At 50.3% G+C, this 17,529-nt stretch overlaps 1 protein-coding gene across 2 annotated transcripts in view; it reads right to left on the minus strand.

The window, feature by feature from the left end:
- Positions 1-17,529, minus strand: part of CTNND2 (catenin delta 2) — a 473,556-nt gene that overhangs the window by 129,478 nt on the left and 326,549 nt on the right. For both annotated transcript variants that reach the window (XM_075542985.1, XM_075542984.1), the window contains exon 9: positions 10,044-10,229. In XM_075542985.1, the coding sequence (XP_075399100.1) occupies positions 10,044-10,229 (186 nt within the window). The remainder of the gene's footprint in view (positions 1-10,043; positions 10,230-17,529) is intronic.

The following is a 17,529-nucleotide window of genomic DNA, read 5'->3' on the forward strand; positions in this document are numbered from 1 at the left end:
TGAGTCTGCAGACAGAAGTGGACCAGGTTGTGAATTTCAGAAGTCTCCGGATGCACCTTCCTCCTTTCCACCTATGTCATCCCACAGGCCTCGACAGTCAGCTCTGCTGGATACACTGTACACTGCCCAGCTTGCCCTGTGAGAGCTGGGTGCCCAGAACATGCACAGAGAGAAGGCTGCTTCCAGCTAGATGTCACCAACTCTCCACTCACTGCCATGCAGTCAAGGCTGACTCATGGTGACTCTATCAGAAGAGACTTGTCCCTGTGGATTTCTAAGACCGTAACTCTGTACGGAATGGAAAGTCTGCTCTTTCTCTTGTGGACTGACTGGGGGGTTCAGACCGCTGACTTTATAGTTAGTAGCCCCAAAAGTAACCCACTATGCTACCAGTTGAATGTTCCCTCGAACTCAAACTAAACTCCCCGTAATTGGCTCAATGCTGACTCACAGTGACCCTAGTGGAGAGGGTAGAACTGCCCCTGTTGAGTTCCTGAGACAGTAATTTTAAACAACTTTTTAATTAAAAGATCATTTCATTGGGCTCTTACAACTCTTATACCAATCCATACATCAATGGCATCAGGCATTTTGTACATATGTTGCCGTCATCATTTTATAAACATCTACTCTCTACTGAGCTCTTAGTAGCAGCATCTTTCTCTCTCCCTCCCTCCTCTCCTGACCCCTTGATAAATGATAAATTATTATTATTTTCATATCTTGCACTGACTGCTCTCTGATGGTTTCTGTTGTTCATTCCACCCCGGGGGGTGGTGGTGGTGGTGGTAGTGGTTATGTGTCGATAATTTTGATTGGTTCCCTCTTCCTAACATTTTAAAGGAGTAGAAATTCCCATCTTTCTCGTTAGGAGCAGCTGGTGGTTTCGAACTGCTAACTTACGGTGAGCTGCAAAAGGCACAACCACTGGGCTGTTGGGGCTCCTTTGCATACACCATGAGCAGAATTTCTGGAAATCATAGCTCATCTCAAGCTCAAATCTAGGCATGGCTTACGGGGCTTCCTGTAACCTAAGAGTGTGGCACACTTGTTTGGGGAATGTGCCCACACTCAAAAACTCATTGCCATCTAATTGACTCCGACTCCTGGCAACCCTAGAGGACAGAATAGTATTGATCCTTTGGGTTTCCTAGATGGGCACAGATAAGCTCTTCTTTGGGTTTCCTTTATGGGCGTAGATAACCTCTTCTTTCTCCCTTGGAGTGGCTGGTGGTTTTGAACTGCTGACCTTGTGGGAGGCATCATTTATTTGCTGGCTAACCCAAACCAGACCAAATCTGCTGACATCGATTTGATTCCAACTCAAAGGGACTTCACAGCAGAGAGGAGCACTGGCCTACAGGGTCTCCCAGGCTGTCAGTCTACAGAAGTGTCCCCGGAGGTGCAGCGGTTCAAAGCGTGGCTGATCATTGAAGGGGGAATGCTTCACACCCTCCTGTGGTCCTGGGAAAGATGAGGCCATCTGCATCGGTAAGGACTCACAGCCTCAGTAACCCCTTGGGGAAGTTCTTCTTTGTCCTATTGGATTATGATGAGTTGGCATGGAGTTAATGGCGGTGAGTTTGGTCTTAGTTTTGTGATCGTCATGGAAGCTGACGGCCACAGCTTTCTCTTGTGGAGTGGCTGGTGGGATCAAACTGGCAAACTTTGGTTTAACAATTGAATGTTTAAGCACTGTACCACCAGAACCTCTTGATTTCCAAGTTATATTTTATTTTAGTGGGCTCACTGGAATGTCAAAACCAAACTCACTGGCAAATTGATTCCATCTCATAATGACCTGCAAGACAGGGTGGAACTATCCCCATGGATTTCTGAGACTCTAACTCTTTATGGGAGTAGAAAGCTGCATCTTTCTCCTGAAGAGCAGCTGGTGGTTTTGAACTCCTGACAATAGGGTTTGTAGCACAATTGGTAACCTGCTATGGTATCAGGGCCCCAGGTGATTCAAAAGTAGAATTCTCACTGCCATGCCAGAGCTGACTCCATCCCTGGCCAATGAATCTTATAAGCAAGCCATCACCTGTCTCTCAAGGGAGATTTGCAAACTACGATGAAGCTGGTCAGGTTGGAGTGGAGCTACCTCCCTAAGATGGACTGGGAAGAAAACCAGTCAATGGAGACAGCATGCATCCTCATCATCTGACCTGCATCCCATTCTGGGGATGGCACAGGACTGGGCAGTACTTCCTTCTGTTGTAACTGGGGTGGCCATGGACTGGGGACTCACTAACTATGGAGCCTGGGTGGCAGAGTGGATTCTAGATTGGACTGCTAACTAAAGGTCAGCAGTTTGAGTCCCCCAATCACTCCAAGGTGAAAGATGAAGGTTTCTTGTCCCAGAGATTTACAGCCGTGGACACCCAAGATGACCGTTCTGCTCTGTCCTCCCTGGGTTGCTCTCAGTCAGAATGGACTCCCTGGCAGTGGGCTGGACAGAGAACAACGATAAATGGTATTTTTAGATTTCAGCGGGGTGAGGTTCATGAGGTTTAGTCCTGTTCACAAGAGCCCAGAGTCATTGCCATAGTGGTTACGCTTGAAAACATCCTGGGTAGAACATTCCCCTCTTTCCTCCCAGGTCAAGATGAGAAGAAGCTGGTTCCATGCGGGTGAAACTGTCATGGGATGGTCTTTCTCCAGAATTTGGCTTCATTAAGCTGCTGCTGGCCCCCACAATCACTAAAGATCACACCCCACCAAACCACCCAACCAACCATAAAACTGTTGACTGCCTTCCACCTTCACTCAGAAAAGGTGTGCCTTCTGGTTGTAACCTCTCACATACGTATTCAATCTGTGTGCTGAGCAAGTCATCCAAGAAATGGGATTTTATGAAGAAGAATGTGGCATCGGAGTTGGATGAAGGCTTATTCATAACCTGGCATATGCAGATGACACAACCTTGCTTGCTGAAAGTGAGGGGGCCTTGAAGCTCTACTGATGGAGACGAAGGATTGGAGTCTTTAGTATGGATTACAACACAATGTCATGAAGTCCAAAGTCCTCCCAAGTGGACCGATAGGGCACATCATGACAAACGGCAAAAAGGTTGACGTTGTCAAGGTTTCTGTCTTGGATCCACAGTCAGTGCTCATGGAAGCAGCAGTCAAGAGATCAGAAGACAAATTGCAATGGATAAATCGGCTGCATAAGACTTCTTTAGAATATTGTCGAGCAAGGATGTTACTTTGAGGATTAAGATGGGCGTGACCCAAGCCATGGGATTTGCAATTGCTTCACGTGCATGGGAAAGTTGGACGGCGATTATGGAAGGCAGAAGAAGAATCGAGGTATTTGAAATGTGGTGCTGGAGGAGATTATTGAAAGTATATCACAGACCGCTAGAAAGACAAGCAGATTTGTCTCAGAAGAAGTACATATAGAGAGCTCCTAGGCGGCAAGGAGGGTTAGACCTCCTCTTGCACACTTTTGACATGTTGTCAGAAAAACCAGTCCCTGGAAAAGGACATCACGATTGGTAAAATGGAGGTGCAGAGAAAAAAAAACAAGCGGAAGGTCCTCAACTAGCTGGCTGGACCCAGTGGCTGGGACAATGGCTTCAAGCTTAGGAATAATTGTGAGGATGGCACAGGGCCGGGCCGTGGAAGATGAGACGTCCTACTCCCAGAAAGAGCTCGGGTCTCAGAAACACACTGGGGCAGTCAGTTCTCCTCTGTCCTCGGGGCAGACTCCATGGCACCTAGCAACAGCCACTAACTAGCCTGCCTGCCCCGGTCGGAACAGCAGTGCCACCAGCGTTCCGAGCGATTACTTCCAGCTTTTTCCTGAGGCAATGAGTATTTGAAAACATCCCAAGCATCTGTACGAAGCTCGAAGAGAAAGGGTGCTTTGGGTTGACTCTTGGGAGCTTGGGAGACAAGGGGAGTGAGTCGGAGCTTCTGAGGTCCCCAGGGATGTGTTGAGAAGAAACTGGCTCTCGCTGTAGCAGGGCCTGGGAGAGGGGCTGCGGCTGACGGCCACTCAACTGTATGTATCGGGCAGAGCCTTCTCTCCCTGCCAGCTTCAGGGCTTCCTCTCAGAGATGCCAGGGCTTGGCATCTGGGAGATTTGAAGGCTGAGCTAGAGAGGAGGCCGAATAGGACGTTTTCTGAACAAAGCAACCCCACGTTCAAAGTCACCTTCAGGAAAGGCCTTGCAGGTTCACCTCCCCATGTGGGCCAGGGACCTGAGGGAGCCCACTTCTTGGGAGGATGGCTGGTGGACAGAGCCTGGGGATGTTGCCTTCCTCACTTCCCAGGGACAGGCAAGGTCCCTGTCCCTGCTTAAAGCCACTATGTGGGAACCAAGTGAAATCCACAAGTGCCCGGGAATTCTCTCTGCTCCTAACACCCCAGCTCATGTCTACCCAGATCACCCTCCCTGCCCTTCTCTGCCTCATCATAGTGTCTGATCCTCACACCCTCACCTATGTCTTTGACAATCCCAAATCACAAATTCACTGCCAGCGGATGAATTCGGACTGATAGCACTGTCCCACAGGGTTTCCACGGTGGTATCTCTTTGCCGGAGCAGACCGCTGTATCATTGTCTCAGAGCTGCTGGTGGGTGTGCACAGCCGACCTTCTGGTTAGCAGCACAATGCTTCACCCACTGTACCACCAGGATGCCTTCGTTGGCTATAAAACCAAATCAACTGCCATTGGAGTCCATGTGACTCATAGCGACCCTGCAGAACTCTGGTGGCATAGTGCTTATGCATTGGGCTGTGGAACACAAGGTCAGCAGTTCGAGACAGCCAGCTGCTCCATAGGAGAAAGATGAGGCTTCCTACTCCCATAAACACAGTTAGAGTTTCAGAAACCTGCAGGGGCAGGCCTACCCTGTCCTATAGAGGTCGAGCTGAGTCAGAACCGGTGTGATGGCAATGAGTTTTGTTTGGGGAAAGTGACCCTATATAGTAGTCCTGATATTGTCAATCTTTAAGGGAACACATAGCCTCATCTTTCCCCTGAGATGAAGAGGATGCTGTGTTTGAACCTCTAACCTTGCAGTTAGCAGCCAACACTTAGACCACAGCACCATCAGGGCTCCTTCATAGACGATAGTAAGCAAATCTTTTCTAACTACTAACTCACTGCCATCAAGTTGTTTCCAACTCATAGTGGCCCTGCGGGACAGGGTAGAACTGCCCCTGTGGATTTCTAAGACTGTAACTCTTTAAAGGAGTAGAAAGCCTTGTCTTTCTCCCAAGGAATGGCTGGTGGTTTTGAACCGCTGGCCTACGGGATGTCTAGTGTGTTGAGTGGAGGGGATCTACTTTACACTAGAGGTGAGGAAGAAGGGGACGAACCACATTCCTCCGTAGGACCTGGCAAAGGAGAGTCACCCCATCAGCGGTGCACAGAGCTGCTTTGGCAAGCCATTGAGATTGGTGGCTTTGGGGACATGAAATACCAAGACTGGGGCCCATGCACCAGGGGCTGCTGGCATAGGCTGAGGGGAACGCCAGGAGCCCAGCCTGGAACCCGCTACAAGGAAGGAGCACAGGTGAGCCGAGCAGATGGCCGAGGAGGAAATGCAATTAAGGAGCAAATGGAAAAGTATTGTTCCTAATAAGGAAATGAAAACAATGGTCTGGGGGGGAGGGGCGGTGAGAAGGGAATAAAAACCACCTGTGATCCTCATGGGGCCCTGAAACCCCCTTCAGGCCAGAGCCGCACTGTGGTAACAAACACACATCACACGGACGTGGAGCGTGCACAGCTGTCCCCAGTGAATGGTTATGAGGTTTTTAAAAGCCAGTCATTTGATCTAGACTTTCACTTGAGTCTCTGAAGATCCAGTTAGTGGAGGGGGGGTGGTGGTGTCAAACTGACAACAGTGGCTCAGAAGATGAGCGCACCAATCTAGGGGAGGAGGGGGACAGCAGACTGCCGTTCACTGGGGAGCGAGGCTCACAGAATGGCATCTGTGTCCCTTGAGTGCATGTGGGGTGCTGTGCAACTGGGGCGGTCCAGCTGCACATCTTCTCACAACCACCAACAACAAACATTAGATACTGGTGGGGAAAATAAGCAAGAATTGATCGGTAGGCAGTTACTTAAGGATTTTGGTGTGATTTAACGATGCACAAACTCATTAACCACTGGCACGAGTGAAAATTGAGAAAGGGCACCGTGTTCTAATAATTTGTTGTTGTTGGTTGTCATTTACAACCAGCCTGGCTTCTGGCGACACAAACACACCCAAATTCCAAACTCACTGCCACGTGTCATTGCCAACTCAGAGTGACCCTGTAAAGCAAGGAGAATGGTCCTTGTGGGCTTCTGAGACTCTAACCCTTTGAGGGAGTAGAAAGCCTTGTCTTTTACAAGGAGCAACTGGTGGTTTTGTACTTCTGGCCTGTGGTTAGAAGCCCAAAGGGTAAATCACTATGCAAACAGGGCACAGCAGAGCAAGCCTGTACCATCCCCATGATGTGCTGCACACGAGACCAAGCTAATCCGTAGGATTCTCAGGGCTGTTGTAGGATTCTCACGGGCTGGTTTATGGATCGCCAGGCCTTTCTTCTTCGTTGGTCAGTCTGGAAGCTCTGTTGAATGTGGTCGGCATCACAGCACCATGGACAGACTGCTGGTGGTGGTGTGTGGGGAGGAGGGGTGCTCGGGGGGAGCTCCGTGAGGATTCAGGTCTGGGGGGGCATTCTGTCACTGACCCATAAGGCCACCCTGTTCTCTTTTCTCAAACAGAAATGTTATTACCCTATACTCATTCTCATTCATATAGTTATGCGTTGTATAAATGTATTCATAGGTTTATTTCGCTATATTTGTATATTTATTTCATATATTAATTATAAGACTCTCTCCCACAGGAAATGTGTGGATAGCGTTTCCCGGCAGAAACAGCACAGGAACGGGCATGTTGCCAGGGGCGAAGGCTTTCTCGGAACCCCATCCGGTGCTGATGTCCACGGCCACTTCAGAGCAGTGAGCTACGGCTGCCGTGAGTGTTTTCCTTTGCAGAGCTGGGAAAGGCTCCGTGTTGGGACCTGATTGCTTTCAAAGAGATGAGACAGCAGATGGGGGTGGGGCCCTCAGAGGGATGAGGCTGGAATCTGAGTGGCAGTTCCAACACTGGGAGAAATAAACCCCTGATCGCAGAGAGAGAGTTCTGTCTCAGATGGAGGCTTCTTTCCCCTTCTTGTCAATTTGCACCCTGAGCGACCCAGGTAGCAGAGCAGAGAGCCTGCATCCTGTTCCCCTGTCCGTGCTTTGCAGGGTCACTGTGAATCAGAACCAACTCAACGCGACCGAACAATAGTCTCCAGGGAAGCTGACGTCACATCTTCCTCCTGTAAGGTGGCTCACTCCCTGTCACGGGGTCCATGCTGACTCACAGTGACCAGACCGGACAGGGTAGCACTGCCTCTGTGGGATTCCGAGACGGTAATAGAAAGCCTCTTGTTTCTCTCTCAGAAGGGCTGGTGATTTTGAACTGTTGACCGTGGAATTACTAAGCCTGTGGAGTGGCAGAAGGCTCACACTACCAGTCTTGTGGTTAACAGTGGAGTGTTTAACCATGACACTGCCAGAGCTCCTGAAATTTCTTTAGTGAAGTCTCATGTTCTGTTGGCTGCCCAAAGAACAAACAGGACTGTCTTGGAAGAAGTCCAGCCCAAATGCTCTTCAGAGGCAAGGACTTCACCTCAGGTACTTCAGAGATGCTGTCAGGAGAGAGCAGTCCCTGGAGAAGGACACCGTGCTTGGTAAAGCGGAGGGCAATGAAACAGAGGAAAGACCTCGAGGAGATGGATTGTCCCCGTGGCTGCCCCGTGGGCTCAAGCACGGGAACAACAGCGAGGATGACACAGGACCAGGCAGTGTGTAGGTCTGCTGTGCAGGAGGTTGCTATGAGTCGGAACTGACCCTGTGGCTCCTCGTAACACCATTGTATTAATGCCATTTTCCCATTCTGTCTCCCCAAGTCACCTGTCCCATCGGGAAGTAGAGGGCACTTAGTCCTGGGGCAGACCCAGGGGCTATGGGTCACCAGGTGAGTCAGGAAACAGTGAGCCCTGCCTAGAGGTTTCCCTTTCCCTGCAGCTGTGCAGTGCTGGCGAACACCTGCAGGACGGAACAGAAGGGACTGGGCCCCCAGGTGAAATGGTGCCATGAAAGGAAATGATGAACAAGCCCCATGAACATGCTGCGGGCTGGTGTTTGCTATGGATCCACCTGGCAGCTCCATTCAGTTGCTTCTTCTGTGAGCTGCCCTCCCGTGATCGCTGACACCTGGGCAGCCCAAGCACCTGGTACCCTGCAGGGACCCGCATCTCTCCAAGGATGGGCTCCTGTGCTCTATAGCATTTCCAATGGCAACCAAGCCTTTCTTCCTAGTCCTTCTGAGTCTGGAAGCTCTACTGAACCCCGTGCAGCATCCCGGCTCCCTTCAGTAAACCCAAACCAAGCCCACTGCCATCTGGTTGCTTTCCAACACTACTCCTCTTTCTCCCCTGGAGCAGCTGGTGGGTGTGAACCACCAGTGTTTGTGGTTAGCAGCCTGGCGCATAACCCAGAGTGCCATGGGGTTCTCAGAGAAGGAGAAATGGCTACAATGAAGCATTCCAGGGCTATCTAGCAGTCAGATGTAAGAATGTATCGTCGTTCATCTTGAAGTAAACCACTTCCTTTCTCCCTTACTCAAAGGAGCCCCGTGGTGCGGACGTTAGGTGCTTGGCTTTCCATTGGAAGTGAGTTAGTTTGAGCCCAGCAGCTACTCCCTGGGCGAAAGCAGAGGCTCTCTGTGCTCCTACAGACTAGAGCCTTGGACACCTTATGGCGAAGCTGCACTCGGACTCAGAATTAACCCGGCGGCAAAGGGACGGGCTCGGTGAAATCATTACTGGAAGTACAAGTAGACCTTCGGAACACAGGGGTCAGCAAACTGCGGCTCGAGAGCCATCGGCGGCTGTTTCAGCGTGTGCCGTTTTACTCTGGAGTAAAACTGAAAATAAAACGCTTTCCGTTTCATTTATGAAGATTTTAAGGCTATGACTTGGATAATGGTGATTTCATTTGTTTGTAAAAACATACTATGGCTCTTGAACCCTTTTTAAATTGTTGTGAGGGCAGGATTGGCTTGTCTGTCTCAACAGTTTGCCGACCTCTTCTTTAGAAAATAGTGCATTGTGATCTAACACGTGCTTGTGCACATTGACAGGTATGTTAGAACACACACACACACACACACACACACACAAAGACAGAGAGAGTGTGAGATTGAGTTTGGAGTCTGTCCTCCAAGGACAGGCCAATCCGGATCAGCGAGACCCTTAGCAGTGGGAGGTCTGGGCACAGAGCCCAAGGAAAGGAGGCCTTGATGGATGAGCGACCTGTTGGGGCAGTCAAGGTGAAGGGCTCACCGACCAGAGACTCTCAGGGTGGGGAGGCAGTTCTGAACCCCCAGGTAGGTAGCAGTGGCCTTCACTGGCCTGCAGGGCTACCCACGTTCAGCTGCACCCCCCAGATAAAGGCCAAGCTGCTTGGTAGAGCACTCGAGCTGGGCGTGGCTTTGAATCCCCCTGTGAGAATTCTCCCAGGGCAAGACTGCAGAACAGCCCTCTGCGAGCATGCTCAGAAAGCGTGCAGCCGCCTCTGGATTCCTGCTGCATCTTGGGCCTGGCCTCCCTCCCCGACCCCCTCACCTGTGTAGCGCATCCCTGCCACCTGCGTCGGGCCCCCTGAGCCCTGACAATGATCCCAAAGAGCATGTGCATCGGCACAGGAAGGATCAGTGTGGGGTCTATCGGGACCTGAGTGACTTCTCCCATTTCTGCCATTTCCTGCTTTGGCTCTGCTGCCAGGCTTGGGGTGGGGCTGGGACTGGGGCAGATTTCCAAGGTCCCGCTGTGCCAGCTGAGAGATTCCCACAGGAAGACCACGCAGGTGCACTAGTCCTGCGGGTGCACTCAGAAAACCCAGAGCCCCGTCTACACATGCAGGTGGAGTGCCCATGTGTCCTGTATCAAGGGAGTGGCCACCGCACGCCTCTGTCACCTGGTCCTGGGATTTCTTTTTCTTCTTCTTCTTGCCCCAACACCCGGAACTCTCTGAGTCCTTGCCATTGGCCTCGCCACAGAGCAGCCCGTCCAGCTCATCCGTGCCCATGTGCTGTCCCTGAGTCGTCTCCGCTGCCAGCCGGTACGACAGGTTCCTTAAGATGCACACACAGTTCTCCACGGTCTGCGGGGTGAGGGGGAGGGGCGTGTGGGAGGGGGCAGGGGGAGAGAAGGGACAGGGCTCGAGTGAGTATGCAGCAGCCTATCAACCACAGGAAAAGCACTTAGTGCAGACATGCATGTACACAGCCACAGGTTTACATAGTGCACATATACATGCACACACAGAGTCACCTGTGCACATTGACATGCACAGGCACACACATGCATTCAGTCATCTGTGTACAGATATACACACCACCACAAGAGCACACATGTACACAGCCATACATATATAGCACATACACACATGCTGCAAACATACCCCTGCACACATCACACAACACACACACATGTATAGATTTCATAATACATGTACCCATGAGCATAATCTATATATACGCACACCTCTCACACACACACACTCATAAACATGTACATAATGCAGGCATATATAGGCATATATGTGCACACATATACTCACTTATACACAAGAACATAAGTACACAATGCGTGCAAGCACATACATGCATGCTCATGCAAACATGCACAAACTCATGCCATGTGCATACACATGTGTACCCACACATTCCTGCACACATGCATACACATGCACCCAAACATGCATACACATGCACACAAACACAGTGCATGTGTGATCACATGCACGGGCATGCATACATGCTAGTGTACACGCACTCCTCTTTAGATTCACTACTGAGTTTTAAGGCTCCCCCCACCCCCAAAGTGGAAAGAACTTAAGAGAAGCTTGGAAAGATCTGAGATCTCTCACTGCCAAAGAGAAACTGATCAACAAGAGCGAGTTCAGGAACATCTACCACTGTTGAGTGCCATGTACTGGTCGCACCGGTCAGTGGGGAGCAACACGTAACGACCAGATGGCATGAATGTCCCTCCACTTACAGACAAGCCCTGCTCAGGATGTTGAGCTCAGGCCCATGGAGAGGAGGGATAAACCCAGTTCAGAATAGGGTAAGGGCCACCTCTGGGAGGAAATCTGAGCAGGGGGAAGCTGGGTGCTATGGGCACCGAGTCCCTCACTGTGGCTGTTTCATGGTGGGAGATGCCTGTGCCACCTCTTCTAGAAGCGCAGGAGGTGACAGCAGGGAGGGGCACACGCAGACCCCCTGAGTTTGGGACTCATGGCTGTGGTACGTAGGCTAACACTCTTAGCCTCTCTAGGACTCCGTTTTCTTCTCTACAGAATGGGGTGATCTAGCAGCAGCTACAGTTAGGGACGTGGTGAGGATCAGGTGAGCTAATCACACACAGCTGTGCGGTAAACAGCATGATTTACCCCCCCCCCAAAGGGTTGTAAGTGGCCCCAGGACTGTGAGCACCTGATGCTGCAGGGTCAAGGGGTTCAGGTGGCAGATGGACGACATGGCAGGAAGGCTGAGAGATGAGGAGACGAGTCTAGGCTCTCAGGAGGGCCCAGGGAAAGCAGTCACAGGGTCCTTCTAAGTGGGACGGGGAGGCAGGAGAGTCAGTGACAGAACTCTACAAAGCGAGAAGGGCACTGGGATGGTAGGCGATATGTATCAACTTGGCAAGCCCGTGATTCTCAGCGGTGTGTTAGACATGATGTAATCACTTTCCATTTTGTGTTCTGATCCATCCATTGAAAGGGACGTTTCCTTGGGGGTGTGGCCTGCCCCTAGTATATAAATGGATATTCTTTCAAGACCCCAACGTCCCTCCCTCTCTCTACCCTGCACTCTTCCCACCTCCTGACCTGCATGTTTGGGATTCATCAGCTCTTGCATCTCCTCGAGCCAGCAATGCCTCCAACCTGTTGCCTGACTCACAGATTAGGGATGTGACAGCACTTATAATTGGGTGAGCCCTTTTCTCACGCTCTGGTCTGCCACAGGTGAGGAGAGCACCTGGTGCACAGAAACCAGGGTATAAGGGTCTCCCACATTGGGAGGGGCAGTGTCGTGGGGGTCTCCAGCATGTGACCCAAATGAGGCTACTCAGGTTGGAGTGGGCTGTTTGGTGGGCTGCTGGTTCCAATCTATCTCTCAACCGTTCCAACATCCTTAAAATGTAAGCAATATTATGATCTCCTCCACTTGACAGAGGAGGATACTGAGGCACAGAGAGGTGCACTGTGTTTCTGCATCCCCACTGGAGAACTCGGGGCAGTGATAACAGTATCAGTCTCACAGGGCCACCTTGGGGATTAAAGGACACCAAGATTTAGGTCTCAGGTGAGTGCCCAACATCGGAAGGCTTCAAAAAGTGGGTGGAAAAATTCCAATTTCTTTTCATTCCAGTTTCCCATGAATTTTTTGAAGTCCTTACCTAATAGGTGCTTAAAAATTGACAGCCCTATCAGAACTAAAGCTGGGGATTCTGGAAATGACCAGTTCCAGAGAGGGGTGAGCACAATCTGGCCCGTGGTGAAATACAGCATCATCTGTGTTTATTGATCAAGTTTACTGGAACATAGCCCTATGGCTGCTTCCCCGCGGGCAGAGCTGAACGCACAGGACAGAGGGTCTCTGGTCGACAGTGGCTACTAGCAGACTCTTCACTGAAAAACATGCTAACGCTCAGCTTAGGAGCGAAACCAACTTTGTAATGTTTGTTCTAGTCCGCGGACCATGGGAAAAACAAAAAACAACCAAACAACAACAATTTTACATAAGCAGGCCAAATAATGATGGAAGACCTGAGAGTTTGAGGTCCCTTGGTGGCACAAACACTCAAGTGCTTGGATGCCAGCTCAGATGGTGGAGTTCAAGTATAACTATCCACTTGCTGGCAATTTTAAAAAACCTTTTACTTTAAAAATCATACCTCGACTTTTTTTTTTTCTTTTTCGTAGGCACGAACTATGTGGCAGTCAGGTAGGCTGGTGCCCATTTCTAGAGGGAGAAAAACAGCCAAACTAACTGCCCCAAGTCAGTTCTGGCTCATGGGGGCCCTATCGGGTAGAGAGAAGAGACATGCCGCTGGGGGCTTTTGAGGCTGTACCTCTTTAGGAGAGCAGACAACCCCACCTTTCTTCTCGAGAGCAGCTGGTGGAGTCAAACTGCTGACCTTGTGGTCTTCGGTCAAACTTGTAACCCGCTGGGCCACCAGGGCTCCTTTGAAATTGCTAGTAAATAGCAGTTGGATGGATGCAAACGTTCCTGATTGGCAGTGATGGGATGATGCCAGTGTCTGTAATTGGAATTCACTGGTACACAAAGGTCATTGTATAGGGGCCGATGCTATGTGGATGGAATCCTAATCTTTTGGAGGGGGTGGGGGCAGGTAGGCCTCTACCTTTAGTAACCCCGGGAGGCTATCAAATCCCAAACAACGGGTTCGAGGCTGTACACCTGCTCGGATGCGCTGGGCAGGGACTGGAGCCACAGGGCTGAAGGCAAGGCCTGGATCGGAAGCTAGGCATCAGGGATCAAAGCTCAGTCATGCTCCCTCCTAGAACTGGAATCGAGTAACAGGAAGTGAAATTCCTTGACTTGATGACTGGGAGTTTGCAAAGCAGTGAGGAAAGCCTGCTCTCAGGACACATTTCTGGAATCTTCTCCATCCTAGACCTCTGTTAGATCCTCAAGGTTTCCTGGGCTGCCAATCCCTTAGCTTTAAGTCAACCTGATCGTCCCCTTCAAGTATCAGAAAAGCGGGAAAATACAGGGTGATTGAAGCATGGAAGCGAGGAAACGGTTATGACATGAGTCAGACCGACGCTGAAATAGGCTCAAATGGATTTTTCATACATCAAAGCCTTGGGAGCAGGAAGAAAAAGTTCCTTCTTACCCAGCTGTTCATCTCTTAACAAAGGACAGCTAGAGAATGTGTTTGGAGTTTCCACTGAAGTGCTTCATCATCTACTTGTGGAGACTGATCGGGGGAGAGGGCGAGGAAGTGGGGCCCGGGAAGGAGGAGAAAGAGGAGGCTGGAGAGAAGTTGGTTGGGGGAGGCACAGGATTTTACCTGTCCCCTCTCATTAAGCTGCCTGGACCTTTGCAGCTGGTCTTGGTTTGGGAAGACTACCAAGTTGGGGCTCTTCTCTACTGGGCTTGAGGGAGGGGGAAGGCAAGACAAAAGATGCCTCCAGCCTTCCTTGGGACGCCAGCAGAAGGCGAGGGCAGCTGTCGCTTTGTGACATTCCTTCCTGTCAACGGTGCTTCTCTCGGTTCCTCGTGGTCAGCAGGGTCATTCTGACTCCTTACTTTCTATTAGGAAGGGCTAATTGGGAAGCCGTCTGTGGAGCCCTCTGCCCTGTGGTCGCCATTCAACAAACTGCCCCAATTACGGGAAGCAGGGAGGGCTTCCACAGAATCGGGGCTCTTTGATTCATCCACTTCACTGGCCTTCAAGAGAATGTGCACTCATTTTCTGTGCCCAGCCTGTCATCGTGGAAAGCTCAGCAGTGGCCGGGCAGAGGGTTGAGTGGGAAAGGGCAGCACTGTAATAATATAGTAAAACTCAATAGCACATTCTGGCCACTGAAGCACTGAGCAATTTGTCACACTGGATCCTTGGGAGCGCCTTGGCATTGCCCTATCATTACCCTCCCTGTCACTGAGTTGAGGCCACAGGTGTATGGACCTATGACCAGTGCTAACCTGACTCCACCCTCGGTGTTCTTTCAACTCTACAGGGAATAGCTGGGTTTTCTATGTACTACTGCCCGCCCTGAATATCCAGGAACCCTGTGCTGGCTCCCATAGGGTGAGCCCATGCTTGTCCAGAGTAGGACTGTGGTTAATTTCAGTAGCTGGTTTTGAAAAGCAGGTCTCTAGGCATGTGAGGTGCCTCTGAGCAGACTTGGCTCTCTACCCTGTTGATCAGCAGCTGAGCGTGTTCACTGTTCACAGCATCCAGGGAGCTCTCCAACCCTAAGGCATCCCAGTATCTTCCAGTTGTTCTTTGGGAGAAAACATGAACATCAAAAGAGATGGCCCCCCACACCCCCCCCAGGTCTCCTCTGAGTGCCTGGAGCCTGGCTGTCTGTTTAGTCCTGGACCTCTTTGTCTGAAGATGGAAGAGAACACCATTCTGGGCGGTATGAGCTCTCAGCAAATGGGAAGACTGTCAACTCATATTTGATTGTCTTCTGCAAGGCCCAGCGCAGACTAAAACTCTTTGTGTATCCATCTGTCTAAGTTATCTAGTATGACTGTAACAGAAATACCACGGTGGATGCCTTTAATCAGTATGGAAAAGTATTCTCTCACAGTTTGGGAGGCTGGATGTGTGAAGGCAGGGAGCCAGCTATATGGAAGGTTTCACTCTGTCAGCTCTGGGAGAAGGTCCTTGACTTCAATCTACCTTTGGTTCTAGGAGTGTCTAGCTTGGAAATCCCGGGTCTTGTTACCAGCTCTTCTTTCTTGGAGGTAGCAAGCCCCTCTTGTCTCTGCTACCTGGTGTAATCTCTTTACTATCACAAAAGAGATTGACCCAAGAAAAAAGCAAATACTGTAGGCTGTATCTTGCCTCATCAACCTATTTGCCATTAATTCTCCTTCACTAATATCATAGATCCGAAGACTTAGAACACCTAGGGTAATTACCGAAGCTCACCAATGGATCTGCGAACTATGGCCTAGTCGAAATGACATTTAATTGGTGAAGGGGGGGTGGGGGGAGCACAATTCAATCCAGGACACCATCTTAGCAAGAGACTCGGAAGACTTAGCAAGTGCCTCCATCTGCATGACAATCTCAGAATACTAAGATCCTCAGCACTCTGGCTTCTATGCTTCTGCTTACATAGTTCTCTTTTAAATTATGTGTCTAACCCACTAACAGACTTCTATAAATACTCTAGACATCTCGGCTGGACACTTTCATCGGAATTTAATTTTCCTGTCAGTGATATGAAAATATCTACAGTAACCAAGAAATTCACTGATAAATGAGGAATGCTTCCTCACTGTTCCATGATAGCTGGTCTCTGGAAGTGATAATAAGTAGCAAATAAATGGGCCCAGCCTTGACTGAGTGGTAGTGATAAGATAATGACAGTAATTGGAATACACTGGTGCTCCAAGGCCGGTTGCCGTATGGGCCTGTGATATGTGGGTGGAATCCGTCTTGGCGGTTGGTAGGACTGTAACTTCGGCACTTCTCTAAGTCTCCCAGGACCTCGAATGTGTCCTCAGGGTAGACAAGTGCAGTGCATGTCCATCCCCACAGCCAACGAGTAAGGGCATGGACGGAATCCCCCCTACATGTTCTCTCTCTGACTTTACGAATGGACTCCTCTATCGCAGTCCTCATTAGGGAAGTGCGTGCCACAGTCACATCTTCTAAGTCAGGATTCTTAATCTGAGAAGCGCATCAAGCCAACTGCTGAGCCTGAGTTTGACACTCAGATTCCCAAGGGCTGAGATGGGGCGGGTACAGGTAAGCATTGGCCATCCTACCATTATTTTCGATGCAGAGTTGGAGACCATGGGATTACAGCAGTGCTTCTCCATCAGAGCCAGTTTTGCTCCTCAGAGGACACGTGGCAATGAGGGCATTTTTGATGGGCATGGCTGGGGAGGGGATGCCCCTGGCATCTAGTAGGAAGAGGCCCGGGTTGTAGCTAAGCATCCTACAATGCACGGGGCAGCGTCCTGCAATGAACACTCTTAGGCCCCAAATGTCAACAGTGCCACTCTTGGGGAAGTCTGCGCTGAAGAATCACACAGAGGGCTTTGAACAAATCGGCAACGTCTGCATTTATAACAGGACATTAGGAAATGAGGGTTGGCACGTTGATAGTCAGGGCAGATTTAAGAGACAGACAAGGAATCAAACAGCCCAGCTCAGACACTGGAAAAGCAGCCCTCTGTGGGTCCTCTGTGGGCTGTGCACTCCCGCCTGGAAGGACAGACAGATGGAACACTTGATGTTCACAGCCTCACTTAGGCGGTGCCAGCCTTCTGACATGGCAGTTGATCCAATTAACTGGTGGTAGAAAGAAAGAAAGAAAGATGGAAGGAAGGGAGGAAAGAAAGAAAGAAAGAAAGAAAGAAAGAAAGAAAGAAAGACACTGACTTAGAAGCCTATTGGCTCGCTGCAATCTCAGGTAGTATGAACATCTCTCTTCCTTTGGGAAGTGGATTCTGTAACATACAAACTCGAGACCGGAGGGGAACATGGTATGCCGATGTTTCTGCCCTGCCTCGGAAACATCTGTGGCTTTAACACCGCCAGATGAAGGATGACTCACTACAAAGGAGAAGATGGAGCACCACCTCGCTAATGCTGGGCTGTGATGAGCAGTCCTGCTGGCATGGATGGGATGCATGCCAACGAACCTGGCATAAAAGGAAAGCACCAGGGGCGCCTCCCGG

Source organism: Tenrec ecaudatus, chromosome 2, assembly GCF_050624435.1.
Source record: "Tenrec ecaudatus isolate mTenEca1 chromosome 2, mTenEca1.hap1, whole genome shotgun sequence".
Taxonomy (NCBI): Eukaryota; Metazoa; Chordata; class Mammalia; order Afrosoricida; family Tenrecidae; genus Tenrec; species Tenrec ecaudatus.